Source organism: Gossypium raimondii, chromosome 7 (genome assembly GCF_025698545.1).
Source record: "Gossypium raimondii isolate GPD5lz chromosome 7, ASM2569854v1, whole genome shotgun sequence".
In the NCBI taxonomy this organism is placed as follows: Eukaryota; Viridiplantae; Streptophyta; class Magnoliopsida; order Malvales; family Malvaceae; genus Gossypium; species Gossypium raimondii.
Window position 1 is genome coordinate 44451036 of NC_068571.1, and position 18142 is coordinate 44469177.

Here is an 18142-nt window from a genome sequence, read left to right on the forward strand (position 1 = left end):
CTCTTGGCACAATTTTTTGGGTGATAAAAAGAAAACAAGCAAAGTGATTACACTAAACTAAAAAATTCATTGGGATCTCTACAAACAACTAGCTCCTCTTCATTGTCAAATGCCATTTTGGCTAGTCGATGGGCTTCACTATTCTCTATTCTAGGAACATGTTCTAGCATCTATTGGCCTACACTCATCAAAAGCTGATAGATTCGTTTAAAAAAAAAAAAGATTTTTGAATAGCCCAAATGGCCTTCATACTATCCGTTTGACTCGACACTCTATCACAATGTGGATTCTGTAACAGAGACAAATCATCCAAAATACCTCATAATTTCGCGTCAAAGACTGAGCATTTTCTCAAACGTCTATTATATACAAGAATCCACTCTCCATGTTGGTCTCTCAAGACTCTTCCGACAACAACAACCCTGGATTCAACCTTGACGGCACCATCAAATTTTATTTGGATCCATTAATTATAATCATCAAACTAAATAACTAAACATAAACCCATTCATCAAACTAAATATGATATAAACCCATAAGTAGTGAATTTTGAATTTAAAATCTCAAAATTGTTGTTGAGGTATTTATTATTAAACAAGGTCCATATTATGACATATTGGTCTATTTTTTTTTCTTTCAGAAGAAAAGATGGAAAGAGACTAATAAAAAAAGTACATATTATGACATAAAGTGGCATTTACAGTCTTGGTTGGTTGAAGTAAATTGGCCTCTGAGAACAATGAGAAATGTTGGATAGTTAGGGTTTGGTCATAATCGAAGCAGATAATAAAAGAGTACGTATGGTATGGTATGGTATGGGGCATGGCTTTGTCAACCAAAACTATGACATGCTCCCAAATTTGCATGTCACCCCATCCCATGAGATTTCCATTCCAATGATTTTGTATGGCTTTTAGCAATTGGATATGATTCCATGTGCCCCATTAAATCTAAATATTTGATCCACAGTCTCTCTAAGCTCATGTAACCATTTGCACGATTTTTCTACCCATTGCCGACACTTAGCTTCCTCTGTATACAAATTATATGTACATATGTACATGTATTATAAACATAGAGGTTCTTTGCTTAGTCATTTCAACTAAGATTAGAGCTTTAAACTTAAGTCATTTTCAAAACTTTTTGAGTTATATATATTCAAATGATAAATACAATTATGTTAGTTCAACTTAAAGTAGAATTCAGTCATAACTTATCTTAAATGAGAATAACTATAGAGATGACTCGCTTAACAAGAATTTAAACTATATATTAATTTAGATAGAGTTCATTCATAATTTACTTAATGTGAGACTTGTTCGAACACTAAAAGTCCAAGTGAGACATCATCCAGTACTTTTAAAAATGAATTCATTGAACTTTAATGGTGTGTTATTATTTAATGGTTAAATTTTGCCTTTTAGTCTCTGTACTTAACGAAAATTGTGGATTTAATCCTAGTACATTAATTTAATCATTTTTAGTCCTTGTGCTTTTTTAATTTGAAAATTTCAATCCTCACCGATAATAACTGTTGAACTCATTTCGTTAAGTTTTGTTATTTCTAAAATTTAATGAGGCAGACGTATTACCATGTGTAAATCCAGTTTGTTATTTTCAGATATTACTCATTGAAAATCCTGAAATTTCAAAATTCAAGCTTATATAAACTAAGAATGGCCTGATTGAAGAATATGGACTAAATCTACAACTGTGCGCATAGTACAAGACTAGTAATTGAATTTAACTACTACATTTGAGTCAAGACTAAAATTTCAAAATTTGAAAAGTATAAGGACTGAACTGAAATGGATGAAATTAAAGTACAGGGATTAAATTCAAAACTTTTATAAATTAGAGGGACTAATAACAGAATCAAACCTTACTCAATTCACTACACGCATATTATTTAAACTTTTTATATTTTGATTGAATTATAGTATTTCTACTCAAACACGTACATTCTTAACTATCTAAAAACTCGAATCAACATTTTTCTTTTGGAATGATCCACCGTTTTGCAAAATTTATTCCACTCTTACTTAAATTTAATAACCAAATTATTAATATAATAACAAAAAAACTTGTATTAAATTAAGTCATATCAAATTACCTTTAATCTTTAATTCAAACCCTAAAGATTCGGAAAAAGAGTGTAAAGCTTAGCCTCATGTTTAAAATATTGATGGGGGAAAACAAAGAAATAAGCCACAAAAAAACATGGTCCAAGACCAAGACTAAGAGCAAGAACATCAGCCATTGATTCACGGCGTAGATAACTGCGACTGGTCCCAACTTCCAACACCAAAGTAGGCTCCAATCTTAACTGACAAACATTGCATATTCAAAGACACGTGGTTGTCATTACAGAATCTCACGTCATTTTATCCCTAGTCCCACGACCTGGATTTTTTTTACCATGCAATCGTGTTTGTCGTGTAGAATTTGGTTTGAAAAATTGGAATGAAAATGGTGATGATGATGATGGTAGTGCACTCAAGCTATTGCTTCATTTGAAGGAACAACAAAAACAAAACAACAGCAACAGCAACAAAAAACCAAAATTGTTGCTTTGTTCTTGAATTAGAAAATTTCCATTCCTTTACTTGTAATGTAAGCCTCTTGTTTTTTCCATTACAGTAACAGCTTTCTGTCCAATGGTAATCATGATCTGTTTGTTTTTACTTCAAATAATTCAAATTTCATTTATAAAGTTGATGTCTTTTTGGAACATGGGTCTCCTTTTTTCTATATTATAGTCAATATATCTATGATTTTTGGTTTCTGGGTTTTTGTTCTTCTCTCATTTCCTTTCTGGGTTTTCCATTTTCATCTCATTTCTTGTAGCTTCTATTACATTGTTACACATTATTTCAATATATAAAAATTGCAATGTTTTTAATTTTGTGTATGAATTGAAGGATGGGAGACCATTTTGTGTTGCTTGTGGACCGGCTATTGACTGAATCCACCCTTGAAGCTGCTATTGAGAGTAAAAAACAATTACAACTAGGCATGCCCTCAACAAGCAAACATGATATAATTGACTTTTCATCTATGGATGACAATGTTGGTTCCTCTCCAAGTAAATTAGTAGAATGTAGGATTTGTCATGATGACGATGAAGATTTGAACATGGAGATACCCTGTTCTTGTCGTGGCAGCTTGAAGGTCAGTTGCGAATTGAACCGTTCCTCTTGGATTTTAATGTCAGTACTAAAACATACATGCTAAATCAAGACCCTGCCTATTCTGTTAAGTTGAATGTGGTAACTTTTTCATATGAATCAGTAGCTTCATAGAACTGTTTTCTGTGTTTTGCGTGTATGTTATATTCATATATCTATCGACTAGTGTTTTGGCATGCAAAGCACTGAGTGCATACGGGTAGGCGCTCGGAGCATTCTCTGTTCTTCCATTGTCATTGTTGAACATTGCCACTTGTATCAATTGGTTATTGTGTTTTGGCATGCAAAGCACCAAGCTCGTTCCCACCACATGCTCGGAGCATTCTCTGTTCATCCATTGGCATTGTCAAACTTTGCCACTTGTAGTTGCAATGAGATAACATGTGTGTGATTCTATTCCTAAATGGCAATTTGTTCAGATGAATCAGTAGCTTCATAAAACCGTCTTCGGCTTTCTGCGTGTATGCTATGTTCGTATATGTATTGATTAGTGTTTTGGCATGCAAAGCACTGAGTGCATACTGGTAGGCACTCAGAGCGTTCTCCGATCATCCATTGGCATTGTCGAACTTTGCCACTTGTAGTTGCAAATGAGATAACATGTTTTATTCATTATTGCAGTATGCTCACCGTAAATGTGTGCAGAGGTGGTGCAATGAAAAGGGTGACATAGTCTGTGAGATTTGCCACCAGGTTCAACCATTCTTTTATCCTGGTTCAGAATTTGCTTGCATCGTTTTCTTTCATATAGAAAGAAACTAATTGTTACTTTTGTTGGAACATTTGCGAAATTTTAGCAATTTAAGCCCGGTTATACGGCACCGCCTCCTTTATTTCATTATGGAAGTGTTCCTATGAATTTCAGGTATATATTGTTCTGTTTATATCTATATTCTAGCCTTATTCAGGGTCCTTCACTCATTAAGAATTGTGCTTGTCATTTCAGAGGGAATTGGGAAATTTCAAGGAGAGACTTGCCGACTCCGCATTTTATAACAGTAGTCACCGAAGATCGTGATTTTCTGGAAACTGAGATCGATGATTACTCAGCTCCTAGATCTCGAAGCCTGATATGTTGTCGCGTCATTGCTATAACTGTATCTCTCTCTCTCTCTCACACAAACACACGCACATCGGGCTCGAATTTTAACAACAATGTCATTCATTTGCATGCTTATTTGCAGTTTATGGTTCTTCTGGTTCTACGCCACACTCTTCCGGTCGTAATCAGTGGCGCTGGAGACTATTCATTGACATTGTTCACGGTAAGATAGTGCCGTTCGAGCACACTGCTGGAAACAAGCATTGTTAACATTTTTGTTACTTGTTGCAGTTACTAATGTTGAGAGCCATTGGGATTATGTTGCCTATATATATCATGGTTAAAGCTTTTACTGCTATCCAACGCCGCCAACACCATCAGGTTTAGATTTCGTTAGGCGTTCTTCAAGAACTACTTCTTTTATCAGTATCATTACTAGCTATGTTGGCACTTAATTGCCGATGACTTTCACTGTGCTATAGGATCCTCAGTTTTCCCTTGATGCATCGGATGAAGAAAGTGATTTACCGCAATTGCACCCGCCGCATTCACGTTTGATTCGAGTACATTAGTTTAGTCGTACTGCTGGATCGTATGGAAGAACTGATGATTTGATTGCAGCTATAGAGAAAGCAGAAAACAAACAGGATGGATATATATATATATATATATATAGTTGATGCTACTACTGTGTATATTTACCAAAGTATTGAATAGCAAATATAAATATAGCATATAGGACTGAAAAGAAAAATGAGCTGATGATCATCTATTGCTTCTCTACTATATGAATGTTTAAACAAAGGGACTGTTCTATTAGCACAAATCAACAAATCAGGCAACCAGACCAAATCCTTAATATCAGACACAAAAAATCATAAAATAAACACTTAATCAATAAAGCTAAAAAAACCCCGAAATCAGACAAGCAGATTAACTATCCACTTTTTATTCTTAGTAGCAGAAAATACCTTAAAAATGCCAACACACAAGAATGTCATTCTTCTTCAGATTCTGATTCTGCACTTTGAAGCCAATCAATAAAAGGCTTTACATTCTTCCATATCTGAGACCCTTTGTTCTTCCCTTTCAAACCTTGTTGATGCCATTGAAGTACATATTCCTCCTCTAATACATCAACATCATAGAGTGTTTTCAAAACTAAAGCAACTTCCTTCAATGCATTTGAGTTAGCTTTTCCACAAAATGACTCTATGGCTTTAAGTAGAAGCAACTGAGATTCCTTGTCTTTAGCAGCAAGAGCAAGGTAGTTTTTCTTCTTAATCACTTCTTTTGCAAACCCTTTCTCAATGCCTTCAAATAAGGCCTCTAACAGAGCAATCATCTGTCCCTTGTTGCTTGCCTTGGTCGTCACCTTCGGTTTCTTTTCGGTTGATAACATGACCATATCTGCTGTTGCAACAGTCAACTGCTCCTTTATTCGCTGCCGAGCTGCCTCCATTGATGTATCAGTTTGCCATTGCACATCATCAGTAGCAGCGGCAGCAGCTTCACGTTTCTTGGGTCTCTCTTTTTCAGCTCTCTTCATCGCCTTCTTGTCTGACCTCTTCTTCGGTTCAGCTCGATTTTTCAATATGAAACTTGTCAACTTATCCATCATATCAACATCAGAAACAAAACCACATGCAACACAGTTCAATTGTATCATCTGATTCTTAGTTATAAATATCTCAGTTTCAGGGTTTCCACAACCATAACACTGCACATATTTGTTGATAAAGTTTTCAAGAAGTCTTGCAAGTTTAGCAGTGTCATGGGATCCATTAACAAGAGAAATCCCTGTTTTTTCATCAAATTTAGACTGTGCACCAAGCTCACAACCAAAATACTTGGTTGTATAAGAAGCAGGCCTTGCCAATGCCTTTGCAACATCAACCATGTTGACTATGTTTGTTTTAATGCCATTTCCTCGACCTTCAATCTTGGTGATCATTTTTGGCATCTTATACCTGTAGAAGGCATCATCACTATTTCCAGCACCAATGTTCAACAATGCCATCTTCAACAACAATTCAAAATAGCAAACTTTTCAAGTTCAAGACATATAAGCAAACCCCAAACATGAACAAAAACTTGTAACGAAATCGTGAAAAGAATAAAGGTTTTTTGAAACATGGGAAGAATTCCCAGACTCGATCTATTTACCCTAAATAAAAAAAAATGCCAGCAACTGTTGGAGCTTCGGAAAACTGTGTGATCGATAGAGCTAGGCAATTTTTTTTAGGGGAGTAAAATTAAATGGTAATTTGTAGGATAGTAAAAATGTAATTTTATTATTTTAATAGTATGTATTTTTATAATTTTTAAATGATTAAATCAAAATTTTATTATTTTTAGAGGGGTTAAAAGTGTATTTTTATTTTTATCAATTTAAAATTTTAAAGGGTCTAAATGAATTTTTTTTTTCTATTTTAGGGGGACTAGAGCCTTGTTAGCCCCCGCGACGTCCCTGGATAGAGCATAACTACAATATTTATTTAAAAAAGTTCAAACCAAAAATAAGTTCATTAAAAATTTTACATCATAAATTAAATATAAGATCACGTTTACAGAAAAAAAAAGGTTAAAGTATCATGGAGGCTCCTATACTAGTAATTAAATTACATTTTGTCCTCCTTAATCAAAATATTGACAAATTAGTCCCTATTCTGTTAAAAAATCAATCTATTTCTATTATTAAAAACTAATCCCTATACATCACCATGAGGTACACTTGGTATGCCATGTGTCACTGTATGGTTATTCTGTTACCTACACTAGTTTTTAACAGTGAAAATGGATTAAATTTTTATCAGAAAAGACCAATTTACGCTTTGATTTAATGTGTAAAGATTAAATTTTTTTATTTTTAAATTTAAAAGACAAAATGTAATTTTCCTATTATAAGAATTTCCACGATACTTTTTAAAAATAACTTATTTATAACAAAATTCGATGCCACTAAATACTACTATATTCTGCAGTTTTACTTTTATATCTAACTCATTTCATAAATTTTCAAATTAATTACCTATTATCCGGTTTAAATTTATTTTGCCTTTTTTTTCTAACATTAAAGCTTACAACTTTTTTTATAGATTTTCTTTACAAAACTATTTAAACATTATGGGAAAAAATCAAATAATGAAATAAACAAAGAAATATAAACAAAAAATTATTAAGAAAAAGATGGAAAATATTGTGATAATTTACCTGATATTGAAGGAACACGAAAATTATTATGAAGATTCTGGGTTTAGAAAAGTTGTGTCTTCCTTTTGGTTTAGAGGTAGAGATTATTTATTTATTTATATAGGATCGGCCAGTTCCATGCAATTTGCAATTATTTACATTACATTTTTATTAAATTTTATTTAATTAATATTTTTAGAATAATAATTAAATTATTGAATTTATAAATATAGAGAGGATCTACTTACACTGCTATAAAACTTAAATGGTTTTATATTCTTTCCTAGTTTTTTATAAAATTAATGTTTTAACAATTCAATTGTCATATTTCATGCTACATTCATGAATGTTATGCATGTCTAGTTTGACATAAATTTAAAATTTCTAACTATTCATTTCATGTTAAAAATGCAACCGTTAAATGTATATTATAGATATTAAATTGATTCAAAAATTACATGCATGACATATTTTGATATATTCAACGATTGAATCAATAAAAATTATGAAAGAGTGTAAAACCATTTAAAATTTACATTGATATAAGTGGATCCTTCCCCATATATATATATATACTACTTTGTATATGGCCCATGCGATACATAAGCTAATAGTGTTTACCAATGTAGTTGCTTTTAAAAAGAAATAAAAATAATATAAATTTAATCTTAATATAAAAATCGACATGTTAGTAGTATATAATATGTTTTATTATGAAGTTTGAAAATATCATATTAAATTATTATAATAAATAAAATTTTATTATAAATTTTGTACAAACAAATAAATTAATTTATGAAAATAATTATAATTAACAGTAACAAAAATAATTTTATTATAAAATTAATAACAATAAAATTAATTTTAAAAATCTTATAAATTATAATATACGCTGTAATAATTAAGTTATGGTTAAACTAAATTGTCTAATATAATTTTAAAAAGTAAGGGTAAAAGAGTAATTTACCTAAAATAAAAATAAATGTTTAAAATGAGGAGTATCACGTGTCAAAGAACTATAATGTGAGCAAATTTGTTTATTTAGAACTTATAATATATATGATATATGATTTGATGCTATAATATATTATTTACTTATATATATAATATGAAATTTAGATATATTATAAAATAATATAAATTTTAAAATATATTAAATTATGTATATTAAATAAAAATAGAATGACAATAAAAGATATATATCATTACTAAATAATAAAAAGTAATTATTTTTAAAAATAATATCAACTTGGACTTACTATTTATAAATATATAGGGATGGCAAAACACCGGCCTTTTTTCTCTTTGATGGAAACCGGCCTAATTTTTAGATGGTCACTCCGACACCCATAATCGAGGCAAGAAAAAGTTACAGAAAATGGCTTAACCACCCTAAATTTAGCCCCCTTGCTTTTCCTTCTCGACTAGGCTGATTTGATTATGATATTTATCCATGAGTTTGATGAATATATATTGACTAAAGTACCTTATAAGTAGTGATGGTAATAGGGTCGCGTATACTTTAATGTTGCTATATAGTTGACATGTTTTGTTTTATCATTCGATTCGTTCCTTTATGGAACTGTAATTTTAAAAATCACTATTACCTATGTCGAAACCATTTTTTTATAAGTTTGAAAATGGGAATCAACTTTTAAAAATAAAAATGGGAGTCGCCACCGATCTTTTATTGTGGTGTGATCGGATCACTTTGAAAATAATTTTAGGTCTGCGAATTTTGAGAAAAACAGGTTCGGGAGTTAGTTACACACGAGGAAGGGTTAACACCCTCGTAACGCCCAAAATTGGTACCGAATTGATTGTTTAATGTCTTAATGTCATAATTTTGAAAAGATTTTAAAATACGATCATTTTATTTTGAATAAAATGAATTGGATGATAAAGCTCATTTATTTCAAAGAAATAATTTGTCATACTTAGTAAGTTAGAGTGCAACATTTTTAATCTTCAAAATTAAGTTTGACTTTTAAAACCTATGCATTTTGATAAGGATATTTGATTATTTAGGTCAAATGAGAAAATAAAACCCAGTAAGTTAGGATTCGATTTCACAAAATTCCTAAATAATATTGCCTTTATTTTCGCTTGCTAGAAAAATCCTCATCTCGAGAAAACAATATGTCATATCCAATGCGTTAGGACACCACGTATCGAATTCCCGAGAATGAGCTTTTTATTTTTTTATGTCTTAATTAAAAATGATACTCAGTTTCCTAGATTCAACGAGGAAGATTGGAATCCAGTAAGTTAGGACACAATCTTCTCGAGGATCCCCAAATTCCGAGTGTCGCGTTATTTTGAAAGCTTTCGAATGAAATGATTTTGATATTTAAACGACCTTTGATGTAACCTTTTAAACGAATAAAGTGTGATGGATTGATAATGGATTATGCAAAATAATAATTGTAAGTCACGATGTATACTAATAAATGACGAATAATCAAATAATATGAACAAGCATAGTGACAATAATTTCAACCATACATTATGTAAATATCAACATTAGCTAATAAGAGGAAACTATTTAAAATCAAGCAGATTTACATAAACATAAATAAAACATACAAATTTGAAAATAACTTAAGAAATAAATAGCATGAAAGAATGGGAATGATCATTGATAAACCGTATGCGAAAATAAATTTAAAGCAAATAATATATATATATATATATATATATATATGAGAGTTTCAAGAAGAGATCCAAAATAGAGTAAAAATATATGAAATATAACATACAAAATAATATATACTTAACCTAAACAAGTATTACATACTAAATAAAAACAACATCATATATGTACGCATGTATAATGAAAAATAATTTGATATAGATTATGTATATATAATATTAAATTTATTTAAAAATATAAAATAATACATAAGAAATTTAGATGATAATACATGAAAACTTCAAATAATTATGTGATAAATAATAATATGTTATAAATTAAAGTACTATTGATGATAAGTTAAAAACTATATTAAGTTTAAACATAAAATAAAGTCAGATTTAAAACAAATATCCAAAAATAACAGAAAAATAAATTTGAAACAGAATAAAAACCAAATACATTAAATTAAATAAATATGGACAAAATTATATCAAATTCGAAATATATAAAAAAAGAGCAGAATTGAGGATAAAAAAGGCATGCGCGAAGAACATGAGGACTAAAGAGGAAAATATTCCCAGACCCAAAACGCTCGGTGGCAGAAGGGACCAAAATGAAACAACAATGAAATATGCGGGGCAAATTTAGAAAATAAAGGAAAATCGGATTAAAACTATTTGAAATAAAGAGGGACCTGTCGTGCAAATAGACCAATCAATCCCCACATGCACGGATCCTACCCGAATCGGGTCACCGTTTGGGTCGGGCTCTTAGAACGCTGCCGTTTCAAAGCCATTACATTGGCTCTATCTGGCGACGTTTCGAAACCGCTTTAAAGGCCTAAACCTAAAGAGCCTCTCACTTCCAAAACCTAAAAGGAAACCATTAGTCCCTGCGCCGCTTGGTATACTGCGCCCTTGAACAGTCCCCGATCCTAGCCCGTACTCCGATGACGATGGAGAGAGCCGAGATCGCACTGCAAGGTACGTCCCTCACTTTCTTTCTAACCAAGGACTAATGAACATAAAAAACCAGAAAAGGGAATGAATCTGGTAACCAGCAAAATGGAAAAGAAGAAAAAAATTGGGAAATCACCTTTTAGTTTTCTTTTAATTTTTTGTATTCTGAATGCGTAAGAAAGAAAAAAAAGCCTCATTTACAAATTCGAAAACGGCTTTATATAACCGGAAATAAAGTAGAAATTTACAGGAAATTTTTTTTAAAATTTCGGCTATTTTTCTCTGCTCTTTTTCTATATTCTGCTGCTGTTGTTGCCCTTGTTGCGTTTGTTACGTTCTTTGCGAGTTGTTGCAGGTCTTGCCGTCTGATGACGTGCACATTTCGGCGCAATGCATGGAGGCTATTATTGCGGCGGATGGAGCTATTTAAAACCGCTAGGGTTTCGCTATGTTCGGCTGTGGTCTGTCTAAGTTTAGGTATTGGGTTGAGATTTGGGCCATTGGGCTGGTGTTGGGTTTGTATTTCAGGTTAATTTGGGGCTTAATGGATTTGTTATATTTTGGGTTTGGGTAAATTAATTGGGTCTGCTATTGTAACAAAAACTGGACATTTATTATTATTTATTATATATATTTTTTTATATCTGGGTTTTAATAGTTGGGCCCGGGCCGGGCAAAATTTGGGTATTACAGCTACCCCTCTTTGCTCATTGACGTGTAACGAGAATAGAGCAAAGACTAAAGAGGACCAATTTTGTCCGGTCGTGCTTGGACCTTAGTGCTCTTCTTGTTCGAGTTGCTTCATTTCATCCTACTGCATCTTCAGAGGTATAGGAATTAGTGCCTCGATCCATTCCACCGCAACGTCGGGGAGATAGGATTCGTAGCTTGTAGCTTCTAAAAAGAACAAAATTTGCTATCTCTAGTCAGCAAGACTTGATGCGATCTGCTCTACTGCAACTTCAGAGAGAAAAGATCTATTACTTTAACCCACTCCACTACAACTTCAGGGAGATAGGATTATCGACTTCAATCTGCTCCACTGCAACCTCAGGGAGATAAGATTTACTTATTTGGTCTGCCCCACTGTGACTTCAGAGGGATAAGACTTGTTTTCTCAGTCTGCTCCACTGCAACCTCAGGGAGATAAGACCTGATGCGATCCACTCTACTGCAACTTCGGAGAGATAAGATCTATTACTTTAATCCGCTCCACTACAACTTCAAGGAGATAGGATTATCGGCTTCAATCTACTCTACTGCAACCTTAGGGAGATAAGATTTACTTCTTCGGTCTGCCCCACTGTGACTTCAGGGGGATAAAACTTGTTTTCTCAGTCTGCTCCACAGGGAGATAAGACCTGATGCAATCCACTCTATTGCAACTTCGAAGAGATAAGATCTATTACTTTAATCCGCTCCACTACAACTTCAGGGAGATAGGATTATCGGCTTCAATCTGCTCCACTACATCCTCAGGGAGATAAGATTTGCCATCTTCTTTACCTCACTGTGACTTCAGGGGGATAAGACTTGTTTTCTTAGTCTGCTCCACTACAACCTCAAGGAGATAAGACCCGATACGATCCACTCTACTGCAACTTCGGAGAGATAAGATCTATTACTTTAATCCGCTCCACTACAACTTTAGGGAGATAGGATTATCGGCTTCAATCTGCTCCATTACATCCTCAGGGAGATAAGATTTGTCATCTTCGATCTGCTCCGCTACTGCTTAGGGAGACAAGATCTGTAATTTCCAACCTACTCCACTGCTGACCAAGGAGATAGGACTTGTAGCTTAAATCTGTTTCCTTACACTTGAAGATAAGCTTCGCCGTCTTCGATCTGCTCCGCTACTGCTTAGGGAGACAAGATCTGTAATTTCTAACCTATTCCACTGCTGACCAGGGATATAGAACCTGTGGCTTAAATTTGCTTCCGTACTATTGAAGATAAGATTTGCCGCTTTCGATCTGCTCTGCTACTACTTAGGGAGACAAGATCTATAATTTCTAACATATTCCACTGCTGACCAGGGATATAGGACTTGTGGCTTAAATCTGCTTCCTTACTCTTGAAGATAAGATTTGCCGCTTTCGATCTACTCCACTACTGCTTAGGGAGACAAGATCTGTAATTTCCAACCTATTCCACTGCTGACCAGGGATATAGGACTTGTGGCTTAAATCTGCTTCCTTACTCTTGAAGATAAGATTTGCCGCTTCGATCGCTCCGCCATCGCTAGGGAGACAAGATCGTAATTTCCAACCTATTCCATCACGACTGTGGATATAGGACTTGTGGCTTAAATCTGCTTCCTTACTATTGAAGATAAGATTTTTCGCTTTCGATCTGCTCCGCTACTGCTTAGGGAGATAAGATCTGTAATTTCTAAACTATTCCACTGCTGACCAGGGATATAGGACTTGTGATTTCACCGATCTGTTCTCTGGGGAACATGACCTGTATAATTCATTTATGAACTTAATTATACCTAGTGATTAGGATGTCATGATCAAAATGAATCAAATGCTCCTAACTAGACATGTGTGAACGGTGTTAGCATGAATGCAGAATTTTATTTTTTCGATAATGATCCCGCTTTGGTTGTCATTACTCGAAGTTTATTAAGGCTTTGTCACTAAAGTGCTATAACACCTTCCTTCTCAACGGGCATTTTCTGAAGAAACATTTAGCCAGGTTGCCCTCCACTGTAAACCTCAAAGTTAAATCCACTAGGGCACAAAATTTGTACTATCACTCTCCCACCGTAATCCAAGGGTAGAAATATGCAGCTTTTTCTCAATCCTTCTATCACAATTCAAGGAGACAAGGTCTGAATCGTTCTGGTTTCTTACACCATTCTCAGGGTGTCGTACCAAAGACTCATGCGCAAATGAAGGCTCTCTTCTTAGAGGTAACCTCTTCCTATTGCCTGATGATCATTACTTGCTCGTTTATTTAAGCTTTGTCATTAACACGACATCTTGTCATTTTGTTCAATCAATGCATTTGACAACAAAATCCAAAGAGAAAGTCCAAATTTAGACTCTTCCTTCTCAAATTTCTAACCTTTAAATTTGGTGTGTTCTAAACAATAGTCCTATTTCAGGTTCCTGTATTATTTAGAGTAATATGCAAAACTTCCTTTGTGAAATTTTTATTAGTCCATTGATCATTATTCCAATGCAACATGCTTGCAAAAAGGGTCATGACAATGGATAAGAATAAAGTTGGTTCTAAGCATAGCTCAAAATGAATAAATTATCAAAAACAGTAAAGAAGAATAATAAAGAAATTGATTGGGAATGTATATCTTGGAAAAGAAAAGTATTCCACGAATAACAAATTCAATATAAATAATATGAGAATTGGGTGCCCCAGATATTGCAGCTTGAACTTCTCTGTACAAACTTTCTGAAAACCATTTTGAGTTTGACATGTGTTTAGGAGATCTATAATGCTTTGTCGATGCCCCAAGATGTCGCCTACTCTTTTCTGTTGATTCCGGTATAACAAGATTACCACATGCCCCAATCTGATCAAGATACAAGTTACTCTAATCACTTCATGCCCCATTCTGATCAATATTTGAGTCGCCCTTTTCGGGTTTTCAACTCAAATCCCCTTTGGCCTAAGGTGCCCTTTGCGGGTTTTCCCCTTAGCCTCTCCATTTTTACTTTTTCATCATTTTTATTTTTTATTTTCATTTTCCTTTTTTTTAAACTCAAAGTCCCCTTTGCAGGTTTTCACCTTGGTCCTTTCTTATTTTTTAAACGAAGTATTTCTTAACTAGATCTGAGTTTATAGGACTAGCAATCTTACTCAGGATCAGTGCTCTTCTGGAAAAAGGTCTCCTTTACAACATAGGGATATTCCCGGTTTGGCATTCATTTTCCTCTAGAATCTTTTCGAAAGATCTTTTTTAACATCTAGCCCTATCGTGGAATTCTCTGAGATGACCCTGTTCATTATGGGCTCGTATCATTTGTTTCTGGTACATCCGACTCTGATGAATAGCTTTTAACCCTTTTCCTAGGTCCAACTGATCACATCGCGATTGGATCCTTCCAACTCTAATACCCGGAGAGAGGGGATTTTAATAGGTAAAACTACCTCAATCCCATAACCGAAAGAGAACAACGTTGCTCTGATAGAAATCTTGATAGATGTTCGGCAAGCAATGAGGGAAAATGGTGATTTATCATGCCAGTCCTTGTAAGTCTCAGTCATTTTTCTTCAATTTTCTTGATGTTCACCTCCTGGCAATTCAGTGACGAGTCGTGGTGTCTGCTTCTGAATTGATTTCAGACCTCAGCTATCGTGCTATTGTCCAAGTTCAATACCATCTTCTCTGGAATTCTATATAAGCATATGATGACATTGGCATATGAATCGGCCTCTGATGATCTCAAAAATGAAGCAATGCCCATTAGAAGTCTTCGATAATGGTGATGTCCATGCCCCATTTTGCTCAGAATTTGAGTCACCCTTTTCGGGTTTTTAACTCAAAACCACATTTGGTCACAAAGCGCCCTTTGTGGGTTTTCGCCTTGCCTCTCATTTTTCTTTTTTCATTTCATTTGTTATTTTGATTTTGATTTTGATTTCCCTTCTTCTTCTTTTTTAAATTTTTTTATTTTGATTTTTTTTTGTGAATTGGATCTAAACTCATGGGATTAGGCAAGTTCGTGGTATCTCTTTTGATTAGAACTACTGCTTCTCAATAAAGTCTTACACATAAGATCTTCAACTTTCATCTCGTATGCGAAAGGTCTTTTGGTATCAGATTTCTTTCATAGAGCCTTTTGGGGCGAAACTACGATAGAAAACTTTGGATCCTCCTCTTCAATCAGGATAAAATCCATGAAAACCTGAAGAGATGGAAACTCGACTTCAAACGGGCAAAGCTATACTGAGTCAACAAGAAAGCATTGCCCCGGTAAAGAATTTTCATTGCATCGTTCACACTATAAATTTTTGTCATCGTGTTGTTGTGCATATTTCATTATCAGCGCTTAACCCTGGCATATCTTGGTATGATCTTATAAAAACGTCTTTAAACTCTAGAGGTGACTCAACAAGGTCTTACTTCGTCTTTGCAATCAGGTCAATTCTAATCTTCACTAAGCTCATAATTTTTAATGATTCCTTGTGAGGTAGGATCTGTCTATCTTCTTGTTCTACCCTCCTCACCAAGTCCGGAGATAAGCTACGATCTATGTCATTTCCAAAGTCATGAGATCCATCTAAACACATATCTCGCTCAAAAAGAGATTCTAAGTTTGCAGCAGTGTCACTCATGTCATTGATATCTGGGGACCCATAGTAAGTACCAAATAATATAAAGAAGAATGTATGAATTTATGAACAATTATTATGGATGAATGAATGATGGTTTGGAAAAAATCCAAAAGAATAGAATTATTCGTAAAGAATGAAAATATTGACTCAAAAATAATCGCAAAGATGCATTTTATTAGAATAATGACGTTCAGACATGAGCCTATTTCACAAAGAAATTTCTATCATTTTTAGGCTAAAAACAACAAAATATTCTGAGCATTACTCTAAATAAGCTATAAAAACAATAGAGATTTATTCCGCAGTCTGATTGCTTAGAACACTCCCAGGGTTATAAGGGCGGATATCTAACAAGGTCCCTTTTCATTCGTGTCTTCAAATATGTCATTGATGTGAACACTTCCCAACTCTGTGCGTATGTTTTCCTCCTCTTTAATTTCCTCACAAAGCTTCATTTCCTTGTCGTCTATCATGCCCAATGTCTTGAATTTCACGCTCTCCTGGGTCTGGTACCTCTTTTCGTGATGGAACTTACAATGGTTCCTTGTCTTTCCATGGTTTCCTCCTGAATCAGAAATAACTAATCCCCTTCCTGCTCTCACGTCTACCCCATTATCATCATGATCGGGTAGTGGATTTTCTACGCTAGACGAGTCATCAAATCTGACAACACTCATGTTAATGAGTTTTTCAACCAGTTTCTTGAAGGCAATGCAATTATCTATTGAATGCCCCGTAATTCCCGCATGGTAGTCGCATTGTCCGTTCACGTCATACCATTTGGGGTACGGGGGCTGCACAGGTTTTAAGTAGAAGGGGGCCACCACATATGTATTAAATAGGCTTTTATATAGCTCTTTATATGACATCGGAATTGGTGTGAACTGAAGCCTTTCTGTATTTGTCTTCTTTAAAGGACTCTGATGTCTGGTAGTTTCTGTCTTTGGCCTACCCACAGTTATTGGCTTTGAGTGGCCCTTGTTATACCTGCCTGCATTATCCCATTCATTTCCCTTCTTCCTTGGGGCATTTGTAGTATCTAAGTACTCCACCCTCGCCTGCTTTATTTCAGCTGGGTTATCAAGAGCAACAGGAAAATTGTTCCTTAAATTGGATCTTAAGCCTGCCAAACAATTCACTGGTGTCGATGTACCAGTCTGATAATGTTGCGATTTGATAGTAAAGAGTGCCCCGTGTGAACACCTATCTGGCTGGATCTGTGCACTTATCGGAGTACAATCTAGGGAATAGGCCAGATCCTCAGTATTAACCCCAAAGTGGACCACTGGGTCTTTCCTTTTTTCTAACTCTCAAGCTAGCAATCGGTTGAACTGGCTCATCATAGTTCTCTGCAATTCTAGCATCTGATCTCTCATTTCCTATTGAAATTCGGTCAATTGTTCCTGCATCTGTATCTACATTCGCTCTAATTTTTCCAACCTTTGTTCCATTTCTTTAGTCTTTGCTTGGATATCGTAAGGGTGTTTGGTTGGTTGGTTTTCCAGATTAGCTGAAATAAATTTACTCCATTAGGCTCTTTCAAAGGATTTTAATGCATGTAATGCAAATGCATGAAATGAATGCCTAAAGAGACGTTGAATATGATTCAATTACATTTAGAAAACTTTCCTAGAAAGCAAATTCCTTTACATAAAGCAGATGCATGTACGGCACCGCCATTATATTCCAAGAGACAACATCGATCTTTTTCTTCATTCGCATGTTTGAGACAAGCTCACCAATTTCCAATAGATGCCATTACTAGTTCCTTTTCTTGATCTTAATCGCGATTCATCATCGTCTGCCAATCTTCATAAGG

At 34.2% G+C, this 18142-nt stretch overlaps 2 protein-coding genes across 6 annotated transcripts; one reads left to right on the plus strand and one right to left on the minus strand.

Annotated features, from left to right (window-relative positions):
* Nucleotides 1-2369: 2369 nt before the first annotated feature.
* Nucleotides 2370-4984, plus strand: LOC105788938 (hypothetical protein). Of its 4 annotated transcripts, XM_012616065.2 has the most exons (8): nucleotides 2370-2613; nucleotides 2922-3171; nucleotides 3810-3881; nucleotides 3986-4053; nucleotides 4135-4285; nucleotides 4373-4453; nucleotides 4522-4611; nucleotides 4713-4984. In XM_012616065.2, coding segments are annotated over exons 1-8 (804 nt in total). In that variant the 5' UTR covers nucleotides 2370-2611; the 3' UTR covers nucleotides 4803-4984. The 4 variants fall into 4 exon arrangements, with proteins under 4 accessions (XP_012471519.1, XP_012471511.1, XP_012471494.1 ...); XM_012616057.2 differs by having other exon boundaries at nucleotides 2370-2660; nucleotides 4135-4453; XM_012616040.2 differs by having other exon boundaries at nucleotides 4135-4453.
* LOC105788916 (eukaryotic translation initiation factor 5) lies at nucleotides 4973-7506 on the minus strand. Of its 2 annotated transcripts, none has more exons than XM_012616028.2 (2): nucleotides 7444-7506; nucleotides 4973-6200 (listed from the first exon to the last, which is right to left on the minus strand). In XM_012616028.2, the coding sequence occupies exon 2, from the start codon at nucleotides 6191-6193 to the stop codon at nucleotides 5228-5230; it is 966 nt and encodes a 321-aa protein (XP_012471482.1). In that variant the 5' UTR covers nucleotides 6194-6200; nucleotides 7444-7506; the 3' UTR covers nucleotides 4973-5227. The 2 variants fall into 2 exon arrangements, with proteins under 2 accessions (XP_012471482.1, XP_012471458.1); XM_012616004.2 differs by having other exon boundaries at nucleotides 4973-6250; nucleotides 7444-7497.
* Between the last annotated feature and the right edge of the window lie 10636 nt (nucleotides 7507-18142).